The sequence below is a fragment of the Amblyomma americanum genome, chromosome 11 (assembly GCF_052857255.1).
Source record: "Amblyomma americanum isolate KBUSLIRL-KWMA chromosome 11, ASM5285725v1, whole genome shotgun sequence".
Taxonomy (NCBI): Eukaryota; Metazoa; Arthropoda; class Arachnida; order Ixodida; family Ixodidae; genus Amblyomma; species Amblyomma americanum.
The window spans coordinates 16,815,720-16,832,588 of NC_135507.1; the positions used below are offsets into that span (position 1 = coordinate 16,815,720).

The following is a 16,869-nucleotide window of genomic DNA, read 5'->3' on the forward strand; positions in this document are numbered from 1 at the left end:
TATGGCACGGTAAGCGTGCGGGGTTTTCTGCACATGCTGCTTGCAAACGAGTGGACCTACCAGAAGACGCAAGATCTTGACAGTGTTTTCGATGGGTTTAATCTCAGCTCACGTGACTGTCACCACACCTCTTCATGGCGTCGTAGGTCGGGCAATGACCTGTATTTTTTTTTTTAATATCTGTAACCTCACCTCTTATGTAATGCCTCTAGGAGGAGGCCTTTAAGGAAAATAAAGGGAACTGAAGTGAAGTTCGCGGGGTCGCGAGAGTTAGTGCGCAGGATTATGCTTTAAACCGGGGAGGCTGTAAGTGACTATGCATTAGTCACGCGATAAACACACTCAACACGAGACCTTTATTTGTTGCTTAGACGCCCAACGCACACATGCTCGTTCCTGCTGCAGTCGTATCACAAGAGCACAATTCTGACGCAGCCGAAGGCTGCCAACATCAGCGCAACAAACAGGATGGTGATTGGGTGCGTGCTCAGCAGCCTCCGTCCGGCAGACGTGAGCATGCGCTGGTTGCCAAGCGAGGTGTCGTTCTCGTGTATGGGCAGGTCCACCTTGACGACTCCATCAAGGCCGTGCGTCGCTCGTCCGTGATCAGCCGCCGTGTTGTTTGGGTGCTCCTTGACCGGCGCGCCGCGGGGAAATTCCCGCACTTTTAGAATCCGCACGGGCATGTGTTTCTTCGGGTCCGACAACGACGACGGAACAACGCTCATGTTCGCCGCGAACATTCGAGCAGTAGTAGCCGCTGCCGCGCTGCTAGCACTGCTAGCATTGGCCGCTTCGCCGCCCAACACGGCACCTGCTAGGGCAGCTGACAGGTTGAAGCCCTGGGCCGTAGTCCCAAGCTGACCGATGCAGCGTCCGTCGCTTTCGAGCGTCCCTGCGGGGCACTGGCACGTCGAAGACGCGGCGCTGCATTTGGCTCCGATGTCCTTGCAGTCGTCGTCCGTGGTGCACGGACCGCTGACCGTCTTGCGCGGCGCGCAGACCACGTTCCCCAGAGGCGTGGTCTCCATCTTGAACGACTCGACGCAGTCGCATTCGCCCTTGCTGCCGCAGTGCGAGTTGTTGGCGGCGTACGTGCACTGCTCGTCGTAGCTGCACGGCCATCCGAGATGCGCCGCGGCCCGGCACGTGACGTGCGATGAGTTCAGGTGCACGGGATGGCCACCGTCGCAGCGGCAGGACAGGGAGCTGCCGCACACGGCGTTGCGTGCCGAACACTCGGAGTCGTTGCGGCAGAAGTTTCCGTAAGGCGAGTCCAACTCGACGCGTTCCTTGAGCAGGTTGCCGTCGACGCTGGCGACGCACTCGAAGAGGTACTTGCCCGCGGGCGCCGGCAGCGTCTCGAGCCGATCCACCTGGATGCGCAGCGACTTGAGGAAAAAGTCCTTACGGCCCGAGATGACAGAGCGCTGGACGACGTCCTCGAGCGGCTCGTCGTTCAGCGTCCACACGATGCTCGCCGAGTCGTGGTAGCCCGCGCTGCAGAACAGCTCGACAGCTCCCGAGTTCTCGACGACCGGAGGCACAGGGTAGACCGAAAGGCGACCAAGCTCAACCTTCACCGTTGCCGGGCCACTCGTGGTTGTGATAGTTGTCTCGACGGTTGGAGTCGTGGACGTCGTTTTCTGCGCTGTCGTTGTTGTTTCTGTTGTTGTTGTCGTCGTCGTTGTCGGTAAAGTCGTAGACTGTGTACTCGTGGTCTCTGTGGTTGTACTTTCTTCGAGTACGACCGAGGGTGCAGTAGGGGCTTTGTCATCTACTACCTTTGCCGTTGCTGCTGCTGCTTCGGCGTTGTCCGCCGCGATCGACGGTTGCTGCGTGGCCGGTTTGCTGTCCTCTGACGATACAGACTCAAGGAACGTAGCCGCTGGCGGAGAGCCGTTGCTGCCGCTGGGCGACGCGGGGTCGGGCATCTCGTACTCTTCGTACGCTGTGCCGTTGATGAAGGTGATGTTGACGCCAGCGAGGGCCGCTGCGGCTGCAAGCTGCTCGGGGCTCAGCGTTCCGTTGAGGTTCTCTTCAAGCGCGGCTGCTACTGACAGCTGAGCCGGCGGGGCTTGAGACACCAACACTACCTCTTCGGAGGCGCGAGACAGAGGCAATTGCTGGAGACACAGGCACGCCAGGAGCGACAGCCGCAGCATGGTCGAAGCTTCGAGCACCGCTCGGGAATTTTTGCGCAGGTCGTTCGACGCAAGAGCAGCGGGACTCATGTTCGTAGCACGCGTGACTGGGATCCAAGTCTCGGTCGGCGCCTGGAGCCGGGATGGCGGGAACGTCCGCTCAGCGTCGCGCCTGCTGTGTGGCGTTTCTGGGCTAGTTCGTCGTCGTCTTTTGCCTGTGCTGCCCCTACGAGGCTGGCGTCGCGGGCTCACACGTGACTGGGCCGCGCGTTCTTGGCAAGCGTGGCTCGGTCGAACCGGCTCGCAGCGTTCATGCGCAACGCTTCCTGGGGGTTAAAAGTGGTTAAAGCGTTTGATAATTTGCGTGTTCGGGGATAATTTGCGTGTTCGGGGGCACGAACTTGCGGTTGTCTAGAGAAACAATTCACCCGGAGCGATGCAATAATTGACGCTTGCGTGCTCTTCCTTTCTATATTGTTCCCGCTTTTTCACTCAATCTGGCACTATTCAGGTCGTCTACACCAAATTCTAAAGCGAAACGCCGGCCAACAAAACAGTGGCTTCAGAGGAAAGGAAATCGGGGAGTAACTTTCTCGCATCTTAGTGGACACCTCAACCGCGCCTAAGGGAAGGGAGAAAGGTGGGATTGAAAGATGTGAGAGAGAGGTGCCGTAGTGGATGGCTCCGGAATTTCGACCGCCCGGATATCTTTAACGTGCACTGACATCGCACAGCAAACGGGCGCCTTTTGCGTTTCGATGGAGCCACCGCGGCCGCGGTACTCCGGCTCAATAGGCTAGCGCCTTAACCACTGAGCCTTCGCGGCGGGTTATTCATAAACTTATATTGCGCCCTGAGGGTATTACAGTAAGGGGATTTTACAGTGACAAGTGAACAAGAAAAAAAAATAGAGTGGATGCTTGAGCTAGTTGCTCCATTATTATAACACTGCAGCAGAGAAGAAAGACTAGTACAACGTGGCCATCAAGGCAGAATCTTCCAATCAAAGCAAATCGTCAAGGCAAAACCAAGAATAACTATCCTCTTCGCCACAATGAAAGTCAGCACAATATACATCACGACAAGCCATGCAAAACAACGCATCAAAACAACACATCAACACATATAGCAGCTCCCCAGGAGTATACATGACGGAAGCTTCACAAGTACATACATCAACACGCCCAAACTTTGTAGCGTATGATACAACACGTCAAACTTAAGTATTGAATTAAACATTATAGTTGCTATTTGCTTTATCTTTTAGTTACACAATTATTTATTTTACATGGGTTTCTATTTTAGTTACAGTATATTCTTTTTCTTCTATTTTATATTTAGAGCATTACTATTAGGGTTACTAGTATTCTGTAGAAGTATTATTTAATGCACTCTTTCCGCAGTCGAGTTCTACGGAAATTGTCCCTTTACGTTACGTGTACCCGTTGTTGCAAATGGGTCGCAAGCCCCAAGGGTAGCGTTGGCCTGGCGGCCTGGGGCACACCTGGAAACATCCGAAGGTCTTGGCAAAGGATGAGTCGACTGCCAACAGAACAACTTGTTTATTCTAGCATCGCAAAAGAGCAGCCGGTCAGGTCGACCGAAGTGGAGAAACGGGCGACCACGTTACTCGACGGAAGAAATCGAAGCCTCTCTCTTGGCGTCCGGGGCAGCTGCCTTTATACCCTCGGAGTCGAGGGCAAGAAGGAACGGCTCGGGATGAGGCGCACGAGACGGCGACGCACGGACACGTTGAGACGTGACGTGACGCGTCCGCCGGGCCGGCTCCGGTCAGACCTCCTCGCCTCCCAGTTGGGGAGCTCCTCTCCCCGGCTGCCGCGCTTTGACAAGCGTGGGCACCAACATGCACATACACACACGCACACACGAAGACACGTGGCATTGAAACCTGCCTGGACGCGCTTGGCGGGAGGCGTTGCGGCAACGCTGAAAGGGCCAAAAAGTCCGCCACTTTGAACGAAGCCCCGGCGTCCGTTGCATCCGCGCCGGCTATACCGCGCGTCGTAGGCGAAACGTAACACCGTTTAGTACACGGGCGTTTTCGTACCCATTACCCAACATGGGTATCAGCCTCCGAGGCCGGGTTTCTAGCCCGTGCATCCTGGCCAACACAGTCGCGGAACGCCTTAGCCACTGCGCCACCACGAAGGGTACCATCATGGGCTTAAGGCGCCGTATATGCTTGTAAGGTCCAGCAATTGGTGCTTGTAATCTCGGCATATGCCGATGACAGGCATATGTAGCCGGGGGGCTACACTACAATGGGCCCTAGTAAAGCTGTAAGAATTAGTATTCAGTGTTTCAAGCGTATAGACTTAACTACTTTTCAGTTTGCACGAGGCGTAAGCTCTTGATCTTGCACGTGAACTTTCAAAGAGGCCCGGAAAAAAAGAAAGAGAATGGTTGCAGGGCTAACGGGCTTATGATGGCACTTAAAAATAGGACCGGTGAGATTGATACATGCCTACTTCGAAGCAGTGCTGGATCAACGATTTTTCGTCCATATTTGTTGCTTCGCATAACCGGCGCAAGGTGCCAAGTGGTTGTAGTTGAAAAGAGCCCAGCAATCACGCCCAGCCGTTGCATAGACGGTGCGCCACCGTTGTTGACTCGTGACTGCGAAAACGTGACCTGCAGAAACATTAGTGAGTCTACTTCATTCGAATCAAGCGCGCAATGTGCAAGGTCACGTGGCAGAAGAAAGCTCCGCCTCCCGTGAAATTTCCATGTGAATACGAAGTCTTGTGCTGTTCGATGTCAGTGGCGCACACCGCCGCGGCGAACGCCTGTAGGCAGAACCACCCTGGGTCGTAACGTTGCTAGGTGTCCTAGATGGTCGAAATTAATCCGGAGCCTTAAATAATTCGCTTATTACCCTCAGGTACTTCCTTTATTAACCGCTTTCATCCCTTCCCTCGCGGCACGGGCCAGGTGTCCATGGAGAGTGAGTGTGTTCATAACGTTACTGCGCCTCACCTTTCCTGGCAAAAAAAAAAAGGCATCACAAGCGAAAACGAAATATGTGCCCGACATTTTCCGCGAGTAAAACACCGATACGCAGAAAACTGCCGCTGTAGAATTTTTCAGAACTCTCAGAGCCAGATTCTTTAACTTCAGGGCTCCGTTTAATGTTGGGCACGAGTAGCAATAACGCAACAATAACTCTACTTTCGGCTGCTGAAACGTGCTTGAGAAGGCGAGCAGTTTTTTTTTTTTTGCTGAAATCCTCGGGGAAAGGCAACTGATTTGATGCCGGTACTGCAGTTATACTTACCGGTCTCCAGAGTATTCTGCAGCTTCAAAGATAGGATTAATCGTGCTTAGCAAGCGGTCACCCAACGGGCCCTGGAAGTCCCTTGGATGTCCTGCGGACGTCCCAAACGTCCGCAAGACGTCCGGGGGAGTTTTATGTCCATCGGATCCAAAATCCTTGACGCATCGTCTTGGAAAAGCACCACGAGAGCCAGAATTGTTATAACCGCATGTTTGCACGCCTGCGCCGGGCTCGGGGGTATAGCTCAGTGGTAGAGCATTCGACTGCAGATCGAGAGGTCCCCGGTTCAAACCCGGGTGCCCCCTCGTCTCTCTTCTTCTTTTATTTTTGGTTTGGCTTGTATTTTACAAAGCCGTCTGTCTATTGGTTGCAAGTTTATTTTGCACAGACGCGGGCTCAGTGTTCGTCCTCCCGGTGGCGTGTATTGGACGACCGCTGGCAGTGCCTCACCGGGCGGAATATGTACATCACCGAACGGTGTCTCAAGCGCTTTCTTCGAAGTTCGTCACCCGCGTTCTTCACTGCACGCATCGGTTTTCTACGCCTTCCCACTCGATGTGGTGATCCAAGCTGTCGCTCTGGAGATTCAGCTGAACCTTGAACTCGTACACCTGCAAACGAGCAAATTCTCGCCTCATTGAGATTAGTTTTACGCCTACAAGAACTAATTAGTTATAGCTTTGGCCCCCTATTTAGTCCTGGTTGTTACCTTGATCATTAACCATATGTAATTAGGATATTTCTGCTAAACTTCCCGCATAAGCCAATTGAGAATACACCACATTTTACTGGTATCTATGGCTCACACATTGTTTCGCTACCTGCCGCTGGATACTAAAACCATTCAGATACTATCGAACAACATTAAGTCTCTCCACCAACGTACACAACGTGTAATCTAACGGCTAGTTTATGGGCTCGGGTGGAGTCATGTGTAGCACACGTGTGTTAAGCGGAGGTGACTGCCAAAAATAATTACAGGTTATGACAAGATTTTAAACTGGAGCGCGCGGGAAGTTTTAGAGCACTGGCGTGCTGCTGCAATTAAACTGCCCGCCTCAGTTGGTTAAAGCAAGTCAAACGTAAATATAACGTGTAAGGTGCTACTCGGGGTCTGGAACGCTATTCTTCTTGCAATCTTTTCTTTTGTTTTGTTTTCTACATCGTTCAGGCAAATAATTACACTGTAGTGCATCGCACTGTTTCTGCTGTCTGAGCAAGACGTAGGTGAGGGGTCTCAAACTTATCACACAACACGGGCCGCATTGACAGATTTTGTCCGTTACGGGCCATTAGCCGGAGGGGTGGAAAGGAAAAAAAAAAGGCCAAGATTAAAAGTAGAAAGTAAGCAGGAACATACAAAAATAATTCAGAAAGACAAAACCAAAACGAGTCCAGAGTTCCAGCGAAGAAACGGATTCATGAACCGAAACTCTCATTTTTTATTGGGTAGTTTTTTTTTTTCTGCCGTAATCAATATTTATATGGTCACGAAGAGCAAAGTATTGACGTAGGCAGACACGACCGGACGTCGAAGTATTTAAAGTTACACACCGTCAGAGGACGGAAAAAGGGAAAAGAGTACTGTTCGTCCAGAACAAAGGTTGACATCCTCAGGGCCAGCGTTTTCAAATTCTCTTATTCCAAATACAAGCTACAAGTAAGCAACGAATGGAAGCGCCTACCCGCCCCCATTGCTGCGTTGACATGCCACTACAGCTTTTAAATCTGCTGCTCAAGACTGATATGCTGCTCAAGACTGACTGCTGCTCAAGACTGACTGACTTTTAAATCTGAGCTCAAGACTACCGCTCGTGATACTGTGTAGTCGTTGCATCTGCTGTTTTGTTGTGTTTAAGACAGGAAAGTGATCCTCATATTTATGTTTACTTCGTCCGCTCTTGAACAAAGTTTGTGTTCCGGAACGCATCCGTCCCGCCATGGAACGCTTCTTCCCTGCAGCCTATCGCTGTGGTGCGGGCATACCTTGTCTGCGAGCGCAGTGATGGAGTTCGACAGCCTCTTCCCGTCCCGGTAGAGGTAGGTGGGAACCGCATCCTGCCCCACGATCACGACGCTGCCGATGACCAGCGGTAACGGCCTGGTGTTTTTGTGCAGCCGGATGATGGTCAGGTGGCACTGAGAGGAAAAAGGGGGAGGGGGTAATGGGGCCTGTTTATCAAATACAGTCAGTACTGACGTTACTAGATTAATTTGTTAAATAGTTGCCAGATAGGAGTAATCAAGTAGCGGAGTAATCAAGTAATCAGTACGGCCGGCGACTAGACTGCATCGCCTCCTAGCGGCGGAAAGTATTCATTTCGCACTAAGTTAGCAGTATCATCTGCGGCGCTCTGAAACCCTCAACTAGTATCAACGACTGCGCTGTGTTCTCAAGTGTATATTTTGTTCGTATTTTTATTTATTTTGATTTTTCCCTTTTTTTGGAAAGCGCATTGTGCATGCAGTTTGTTAAACGAATCCTGTACATTATTGTTAGTTGGGTTGTTTTTGTTGCCCCCGCCCTTCTGTCACATACTGTGCCTGAAGAAGTTCCTGCACCATAATAATAATAATAATAATTGGTTTTTTTGGGGGAAAAGAAATGGTGCAGTATCTGTCTCATATATCGTTGGACACCTGAACCACGCCGTAAGGAAAGGGATAATGGAGGGAGTGAAAGAAGAAAGGAAGAAAGGGGTGCCGTAGTGGAGGGCTCCGGAATAATTTCGACCACCTGGGGATCTTTAACGTGCGCTGACATCGCACAGCACACAGGCGCCTTAGCGTTTTTCTCCATAAAAACGCAGCCGCCAAAAACGCAGCCGCCGCGGTCGGGTTCTAACCCGGGAACTCCGGATCAGTAATCGAGCGCCCTAACCACTGAGCCACCGCGGCGGGTACCACGTGCTACTCCAGGACGTTAAATCCCGCTGTTTAGAATCTCCATGCAAAGCACGAAAAACCTTAATTACTTCCCTGCCCGAAGGCGCACCCTGACATTGGGTGGTGCACTATGCTGATTGCGCAAATCAGCGCTCGAAGCCGGAGTTCTCGGGTTCAGGCCAGCCGCGGCGGCCGCGTCTCGATGGAAGCAAAAGGCACCCACCCGTATGCTGTGCGATGTCAGTGCACGTTAAAGGTCCCCAGGTGGTCGAAATCATTCCTGAGCCCTCCACTACAGCACCTCTTCACTTCTTTCTTCTCTCACTCCCTCCTTTATATAACCATTCCCTTACGGCGCAGTTCAGGTGTCCACCGAGGTTCAAGATGAGACATAGTGCGCCATATTCTTTCCTCAAAAAAACAATTTTAATTTGAGTGCAAGGCAAGCCCTCCACTTCCCGGCTGCCTTCTCACACTTTAGCAGAGCAGAAGTTTGGGCTAGTTTGTGAATATTCATGATGGGGAAAAAAAGACAGCGCAAACTGGACGGGAGAGCGCGTGTGGTGTTTTCCATCCCTTGTTTGTCTCGTCTAGATTGCGCTGTTTCAGTGCGATTAGCACTGCTTCACGATAGCACTGGAGTGGAGGGCTCCGGAATAATTTCGACCACATGGGGATCTTTAAAGTGCACTGACATCTCACAGCACACGGGCGCCTTAGCGTTTTGCCTGTCAGGGCACGTTAAAGATCCCCAGGTGGCCGAAATTATTCCGGAGCCCTCACTACGACACCTCTTTCTTCCTTTCTTCTTTCATTCCCTCCTTTATCCCTTCCCTTACGGAGCGGTCCAGGTGTCCGCCGATATATGAGAAAGATACTGCGCCATTTACTTTTCCCAAAAACCAATTATTATTATTATTATTATTATTATTATTATGCTTCACGAGGGCAAGCAGACTCACCGGTTTGTGTGAAGCTTGTCTTTGTGATGACTTTGGGGAAACCATAAATAAATAAATACCCACGACTGGGATTCGAACCCGCGGCATCGCAAACAGATCAGCTCTGCTGGCCACTACGCGAGAGTCCTAGAATATCGCCGAACCTGAACATGCCTACCAGAGTAATGTTCGCGCTTCGATCTATGTGGCAGTAGTGACAGAAAGAGGTGCGCTGCATAGCTTGGCGTGGACAACGTAGTGGCAGAAACAGGACACTGGATCAACTTGCTGCAGAAGCTCGGCACTGGAGCATAGGCCGCTGGCGTACTTTCGGTAAATTGTCATTGACGATGAAAAGTTGACGCGCATAACTGGCTGTCCGGGTCAGTGGACACCTCAATCGCGCTTTCAGGTACATGGCGGTGGTGTCCATGCACCTGCAGAAAACTGTGCTTTCGCAAAATATTTCGTATTTAACAATGATGAACCACCAGCCATTTTTTTCTCTTCACTACTTACATTTCCAGCAAATTCAGTTTTTTGTTTGTGTTCCTCCCAGTCGCGGTGGCTCAGTGGTTAGGGCGCTCGACTACTGATCCGGAGTTCCCGGGTTCGAACCCGACCGCGGCGGCTGCGTTTTTATGGAGGAAAAACGCTAAGGCGCCAGTGTGTTGTGCGATGTCAGTGCGCGTTAAAGATCCCCAGTGGCCGAAATTATTCCGGAGCCGTCACTACGACACCTCTTTCTTCCTTTCTTCTTTCATTCCCTCTTTTATCCCTTCCCTTACGGCGCGGTTCAGGTGTCCAACGATATATCAGACAGATACTGCGCCATTTCCTTCCCCCCCCCCCCAAGAAAACAATGATTATTGATTATTGTTTGTGTGCCTGTGTCTTTCATGTTCTGAGAACTTATGTGCATTGCGCATTCCTAAAGAGGTGTTCTAAGGGAGCGGTTAACGTTCCCTCGGAACACTTCCCTTTTCCAACACCCACGGTTTAAGTTCAGTGTCCCGGGTGTCCCGGCGGTTGACTATACGTGGGCTTAATAAGCCAAGCTGCAACTCGCCCGCAGTCACACCTGATCACGGAACCGAGTAGGTGCCGAAACGATGTGTAATCTTCACTTGGTTGGAGCTCTTTTCCTTTTTTCAGTGAAATCTCTTTGGTGCCTTTTGAATTGGAGTGCACAAGAATATGTTTGGTGTTGGGTTTCTTGGTGTTTCCCCTCATATTAGAGGCTTTTAGCATAGCGGAGACGTACTATAGTGTAGACATGTACCACGCTTTACCGGATGCCCACTGCCCACGCGCAGTGTCACAGCCTGGAACCACCCCTGACACTCCGCGGGCACAGGAGGCTTCCGCTAAACAGGTTTACGTCTACGCTAGTACGTCTCTGCTATGCTAAAATAATCTGTTACTCTTTTAGCATAGCGGAGACTTATTAGCATGGACGTCTATCTGTTTTCCGGACGCCTGCGCACGCGCTGTGGCATGGGTGCAGACAGGCGGGGCCACTGCGCGTGCGCAGCCGGCGTCCGGTATATACCGGTATACAGCTACGCTGAGCTTAGTCTCTATTACGGCGCGGTTCAGGTGTCCGCCGATATATGAGACACATACTGTGCTATTATCTTTTCCAAAAAGCCAGTTTATAATTAATAATCGTACCTGCACGTCGTCAAGCCAGCGTCGTTAATTTTTTTCACTTACAGCGACAATGCGGAACCGGAGGTAGTCATAGGCTCCGTCTTCGATGTTTCCTGCAAAATAAGGCAAAATTAAATAATTAATTAATTAATTACTACGGATTTCTGCAGCAGTGAGAACACTCGTCGAGTTGTTTAATACGTGTTAAACAACCTTAAATAATGTTCAATAAACTATCAGTAATATTCTTGTTGATAGTGGCGGTATTATATATATATATATATATATTGTAAGAGAGTCCAGTCAGAAAAAAGGATGCATACGTTTGGAAGAGAAGTGACAGCTTACCATCCAACAGATCGCACGTGTACTTTTTTTTCAATGCGTTGTTCGGAACCATAATTATCCCTTGGTACTTGGAGAGGTTGTTTAATGCGCACTGAAATATGGATACACAGGCGTTTTGGCGTATCGCCTTGATTGAAACGCGGCCGAACCTGCGGCACGGAATCGGCTCAACAACCTTTTTTCAGCACCAGAACGCCTAGCTGACTGAGCCGCCGGGGCAAATCGCGAGCTTCTGTCTAACTTGGAATGGCCGCAGGCTTATTGCGGATGAGCATGGACATCCAGGGTTTCTGTTCAATCTGAGGATGTCGCAGAACGTCCTCTGTCTATAGTCGACAGTCATTAATGTTGGTCTGGCGTTGTGCGGCTTTACTGGCTCACGAACAAAAAAAATTTAAGGGCGATCAATTGGATTGATGCGAAGGAAGGGCAATGCCAGTTTCCAATATGTTTACCTTACCAACCTATCCCGACTGCGATTCTACGTTTATTTCATTTCTATTCGTAATCGACGCAACAATGGAAATGTGCGGCAACAAGTACGTGGATATATGCAAGGCGGTAAGTGTTTCAGAGAGCGGCTATGACTATGACTATAAGCTTGGTCACGTGGTTGTATAGGTCGGCCGCATCACTCACGTTTTCCGACACCGTCATCCCAGAAGAGCGTGCCGGAGGCCTTCCCATCGTTCGGGTACACCACCAGGGTGAACGGTTTGGCTAGTCTGCGAGCAGGGTTAGGGAGGAGAAAAAAATACCTGAGCCAGCTCTGCGGAGTAAATGAGGAGGAGGTGAAGGACGCGAGGATGGGGCGAGAGCAAGAAGCGCTTTGGCAAGTAATAATTGGTTTTTTGGGGAAAGGAAATGGCGCAGTATCTGTCTCATATATCGTTGGACACCTGAACCGCGCCGTAAGGGAAGGTATAAAGGGGGAGTGAAAGAAGAAAGGAAGAGAGAGGTGCCGTAGTGGAGGGCTCCGGAATAATTTCAACCATCTGGGCATCTTTAACGTGCACTGACATCGCACAGCACACGCGCGCCCTGCCGTTTTTCCTCCATAAAAACGCTGCCGCCGCGGTCGGGTTCGAACCCGGGAACTCCGGATCAGTAGTTCCCGGGTTCGAACCCGACCGCGCCGGCTGCGTGTTTATGGAGGAAAAACGGCAAGGCGCCCGTGTGCTGTGCCATGTCAGTGCACGTTAAAGATCCCCAGGTGGTCGAAAGTAACAACACGGGTTAATAATAAAATTTCGGCGCAATTGTATAGCTGCAGTACGGATATAAGGAACCCGATGGTGTGAGACGGGAAAAAGTTGGTTATTCTATTACTTTGGAACACCGCTGGGGGCAGCACAGAGACGTGTTGACAGATGAGGTTAAGATATGTGCTGTACAAAGGGTGGCCCCAACTGGTCCAGGGCAAGGATCATTTGACGTCACTGGGAGAGATCTTTGTCTTGCAGTGAATGTATTCTGGCCGTTAATGACGCTGACGACGACGGCCATCATCGCTTCTGTGTATGAACTGTTGTTTAAATAAACGCGCAAAAGTCGTCAATCAGGGTTGCTCCGCTTTCATCACTGCAAGGCTCGAAGGTTTGGCCGCCGACTGCGTCATTGACCGCTGCTGAACTCCTGACTGAAAGGCTCTTGACAATCTATTGAGTGCGTTTAACTGTTTATACCTTTAGCTCAGACCAGTGTCTAGTTTTCCAGCGGTAAAAGTTTGTTCAACGTAAGGGACCAGGGCCGTTAAAATAATAAGATTCTACAATTGATTGATGCCATTTTTGAATTTCCCGCCCTTCACCACCCGCTGAAGTTACGCCTACGCCCCCCGTTCGCTATTGGGCATACATATAGCCTATAGGGCATACCGTCGTTTTAGCCAGTGGTGAAGGGCGAATTCAAAACTGGCATCGATTAGAGAAAGAATTGTTAGATTATAGCGATCCAGAACAGAAACATCTGCACTCTCAAAACCCATAAATTTAGTTCAAGCGGTGCTCGCAAAGCTAGCGTGATCGAACAAAAACTGGGCAAGCCGAGCGCAGACTCGCCCTTACTTTTACGTCGACCCGTTTACTATACATGTGTATGTCCTGGACTGCTCTCGTACCGTCGGCATTCCTCTGTCCACTTTCTCGTTTGCTGGCGAAGTCTTTTGCATTAATGCGGTAGCATTAGGAACTGCGTCGGGGGAAAAAAATGTCGTCGGTCATAAATTCTGGGGAGTGACGTCGCTACAGGAGAGTGACGTCACTAGACCTGAAATGACGTCATTTCCGGTGCACGCTCGTTGAACGGTCACTTTGCCCCTACCTGTCGCGCGTACTGAGGCCCGGGGTCTGCGTGGCCAGTATGGATCCGGCCCGGACGTAGAGTGGTGTGGGCGTGTCCAGCCTGAGCCAGTTGTGCACCATGTATTCGCCCGAGCTCAGGAAGGGCGCGTTCTGGGCCGATAAAGGGAAAGAGAGGGGGTGTACAGTCGTCCACAGTCCTGCCTAGAGCGCTCGAACTCCGTGCCGTCTGCGCTCCGCAGCGCGCAGAGCGACGTCTAGCGGCAGCGCCTGGTTCGAGATAGCGCATGTCTGATGCTCAGACGACACTCTAAGATGCGCTATCTCGAACCAGGCGCTGCCACTAGACGTCGTTCGGCGCGCTGTGGAGCGCAGACGGTACGGAATTCAAGCGCTCTAGACAGGCTTGTGGACGACTGTACACATCCTATCGTCAGACCCCGCGGGTATGCGTTACAAGCCACGGTTTGTTTCCCTTTATCGTTTCTGTGTAAAAGAGGCGTCATTCCTGCGTCCTTAGAGAGCTCACTACTTTGCCATGCTTTTAAGTTGAGTAGGCTACAGCTGAAAGAATCGTTTTCAGCACATTTTCAGCAAGATTGCCTTGGTTACGTGCTTTAGTTCTCACGAGGGGAAAGTCCAAAGACCAATTTTCCCACCCATTTCACCCGAAAGAAGCTGAGTGACAGACCAAGAGAGAGAGCTTATGTCATATGGAACACCGCGATGGAACACCAGCAGCACAGGCGAGTATAATAATCATCATCATACCTCGGTATACCTAAGATATAGCTATATGCTAGGCTTATATATATGCGATATAGATCTAAGATATAGATAGGTGCGTTCCGAGCTGTTTGCAAGGAACCAAGTACAGTTAAGGCATTTGGCACAGTTCAGTTGCAACAAGCGTATCTAAGGTCTCACTTACGTCGTAGTAGTCGTACCATAATCCCGCTGGCAGGTAGTACGACATGTACGTATTCTGCGGGAGTTCGGGAAGGAGAGATGGGGAGAAAGATAACGAATTAGAGAAAGATATTACAACACGCAGTCTACCAGCAAAGGGACCATGATTAAGATGACGATACAATGCTTGCATGGTACTGATGATGCACTAAAATTATGCGGGATGTCACGAGCGGCGACCGGGGCCCGTATTCTGGAGGTGTCCCCTAACTGGGCATGCCCAAAAATGCCATGACCTGAACCTTTTGCGTGTTTTGTCTAAAAAAAGAGAAATTTATGGGTGATCAAAAGGATTGAGGTGGAGGAAATGTATACAGCATTTTTCTTTCACTCGCAAATCTGTCTCTATTCTGATACGATTCCAATTCTGATTTCATTGACTTTCACTCGACAATCCATCTAATTCCCTTTATGTTCCAACTTTATTCTAATTATGATTCTATTTCAATCCTGTTCTATTCCAATTCTGCCTCTGTTTTTATACTGTTTCTATTCGTAATCGCCTCTTTTAATCATTTTTGCTGAGTCATTCTTACCGGCCTCTATCACTTGTCCCTGCAAGGGTAGAAGGGGTTTTACGTCTCTCCATCTGCCAACCGTGCCAGGTGGAAAGAGAGAAATCTTCCTAAACAGCACCTGCCACGGTCGCCAGGTGGACGCTTCACTATGCCGGACAGTTTTCGCAACAAAAATGATAACAGCAAACGCGTCGGTGTCGTCGCGTTGGATGCGTACGGTACAAGCTCCAACCGCCTTTAAACGGACACCTGAGAACAAATTGAGGTTTGCAAGTATCGTACGAGGACCGAAGCCGACACTTCCAGAAGGCGGGTCCCGGGCTTAAAGCTGCATTATCTTCAGGTGCCTCGTGAACACTGAGTGCGAAGCGCTCTTATGTGCGTAGTCGTGAAATCAGCCGACCCCCGCAGGTATTGAAATAGTCAAACCTCGTTTTAACGAAACGGTTTACAACGAAATAATGGATATAACGAAGGAATCACGACTCGCCTCGGAAGCCCGGTCAACAGGGCCTATAGCGAAACTACGGCTATAACGAAGCAATCGCCAGGCCCCTACAACTTCGATTAAACGAGGTTCAACTGTACAAAGCACAGTTCACGTGTCACGGAGGTTATTTGTCCGCTGTACATACTTACGACAGAGCAGGTTTATAAACGGTAAAGATTGCGACATTCTGAACTGCAGCAGTCTGTACCTTTAAGAATTTTACACACTATGGTGTTCTCTGCGCTGTGGTCGACCCATGTGATCTAGATAGCTCTGAGTTCTTCCTTCCGGCGTTTTTACGATGGGTATTATATGCCACTCGTTTCGTAATACGTTCGCTGGGCCTGTTGATGTTGCATTAGACTAAAATTCGGAAGATATGTTGGCTAAGGCACTCTGTGCACGCCAGACTGAAATCAAGAGAAAATTCGCTCACGTTTCGAATGATGGGCGAAATGAGAATGGACTTCCCCCACATGAACTGCGCCTCGATGCCGTACGTGTGGGGTTCCTGGGGAAACCTGCACAGGATGGTGCATTCATGAACGTGCAGTCCAACGGGTAACCACCATACAAGCTTGGCCTCGACTAATGGCGTCTTTTCATCATCATTAATAGCAGCATCATCAGCCCAACTACGTCCACCACAGGACAGAGACTATCTACCGATACCCAACTAACCTTCTCCGATTGTGCCACCTGCGGCCTCTTATCCTCGCCAAAATACTTAACACGTATATATATATATATATATATATATATATATAAGTATTACGACAAACGCGACAATTCGTTTTAAAGGTTTATTGTGGCAACAGTTTCGGGAATGGTAGTCCCTTCGTCAGGGCAGGCTTACAATGAAACAGTTCTGTCCACATAAGGACACAGAGTGAGCGAAGATGCATAAACTCCGCCCTCAAAGCAAACTTGAGAGTGAGGGCGGGCCGTATAATGTACCGCGCAGCAGCTCTCACAGGGGCAGCGGCTTAATAAAACACAAAAACGCAGAGCCACTGCCCCTGTGAGAGCTGCTGCGCGGTCCATTATACGGCCCCTTGCCCTCACTTTCAAGTTTGCTTTGAGGGCGGAGTTTATGCATCCTCGCTCGCTCTATGGCCTTATATATACATATATATATATATGAGCGAAATTTATATGATTGCCTGAAATGGTGGTGCTCGACTTGCTTTTGACGTCACCCGATTTTTTAACGCGACAGCGTTAAGGACCTCGTGTCGCAGGAAAGCCGGTGTCGTAGGCGTCTTTGGTCGCGAGCGAAAAATGGCGCATCTCGGTGGACACCTGAACCGGGCCGTAAGGGAAGA

The 16,869-nt window shown here is 50.2% G+C and overlaps 1 protein-coding gene and 1 non-coding gene across 7 annotated transcripts in view; one reads left to right on the forward strand and one right to left on the reverse strand.

Annotated features, from left to right (window-relative positions):
* Positions 1-5,411: 5,411 nt before the first annotated feature.
* Positions 5,412-16,869, reverse strand: part of LOC144110120 (putative maltase-glucoamylase 2) — a 39,118-nt gene continuing 27,660 nt past the window's right edge. The window contains exons 18-24 of one of the 6 annotated variants that reach the window (XM_077642942.1): positions 15,981-16,065; positions 14,499-14,552; positions 13,590-13,720; positions 11,907-11,992; positions 10,983-11,032; positions 7,426-7,578; positions 5,418-6,050 (exon numbers count right to left, since the gene is read on the reverse strand). In XM_077642942.1, the coding sequence (XP_077499068.1) occupies positions 5,958-6,050; positions 7,426-7,578; positions 10,983-11,032; positions 11,907-11,992; positions 13,590-13,720; positions 14,499-14,552; positions 15,981-16,065 (652 nt within the window). In that variant the 3' untranslated portion in view covers positions 5,418-5,957. Of the gene's footprint in view, positions 6,051-7,425; positions 7,579-10,982; positions 11,033-11,898; positions 11,993-13,589; positions 13,721-14,498; positions 14,553-15,980; positions 16,066-16,869 lie in introns of those variants that run through there. The other 5 variants (XM_077642943.1, XR_013309705.1, XR_013309706.1 and 2 more) reach the window with 5 other exon arrangements.
* TRNAC-GCA (transfer RNA cysteine (anticodon GCA)) lies at positions 5,673-5,744 on the forward strand. The gene has a single exon. It is a non-coding gene; the product is annotated as a tRNA-Cys (tRNA).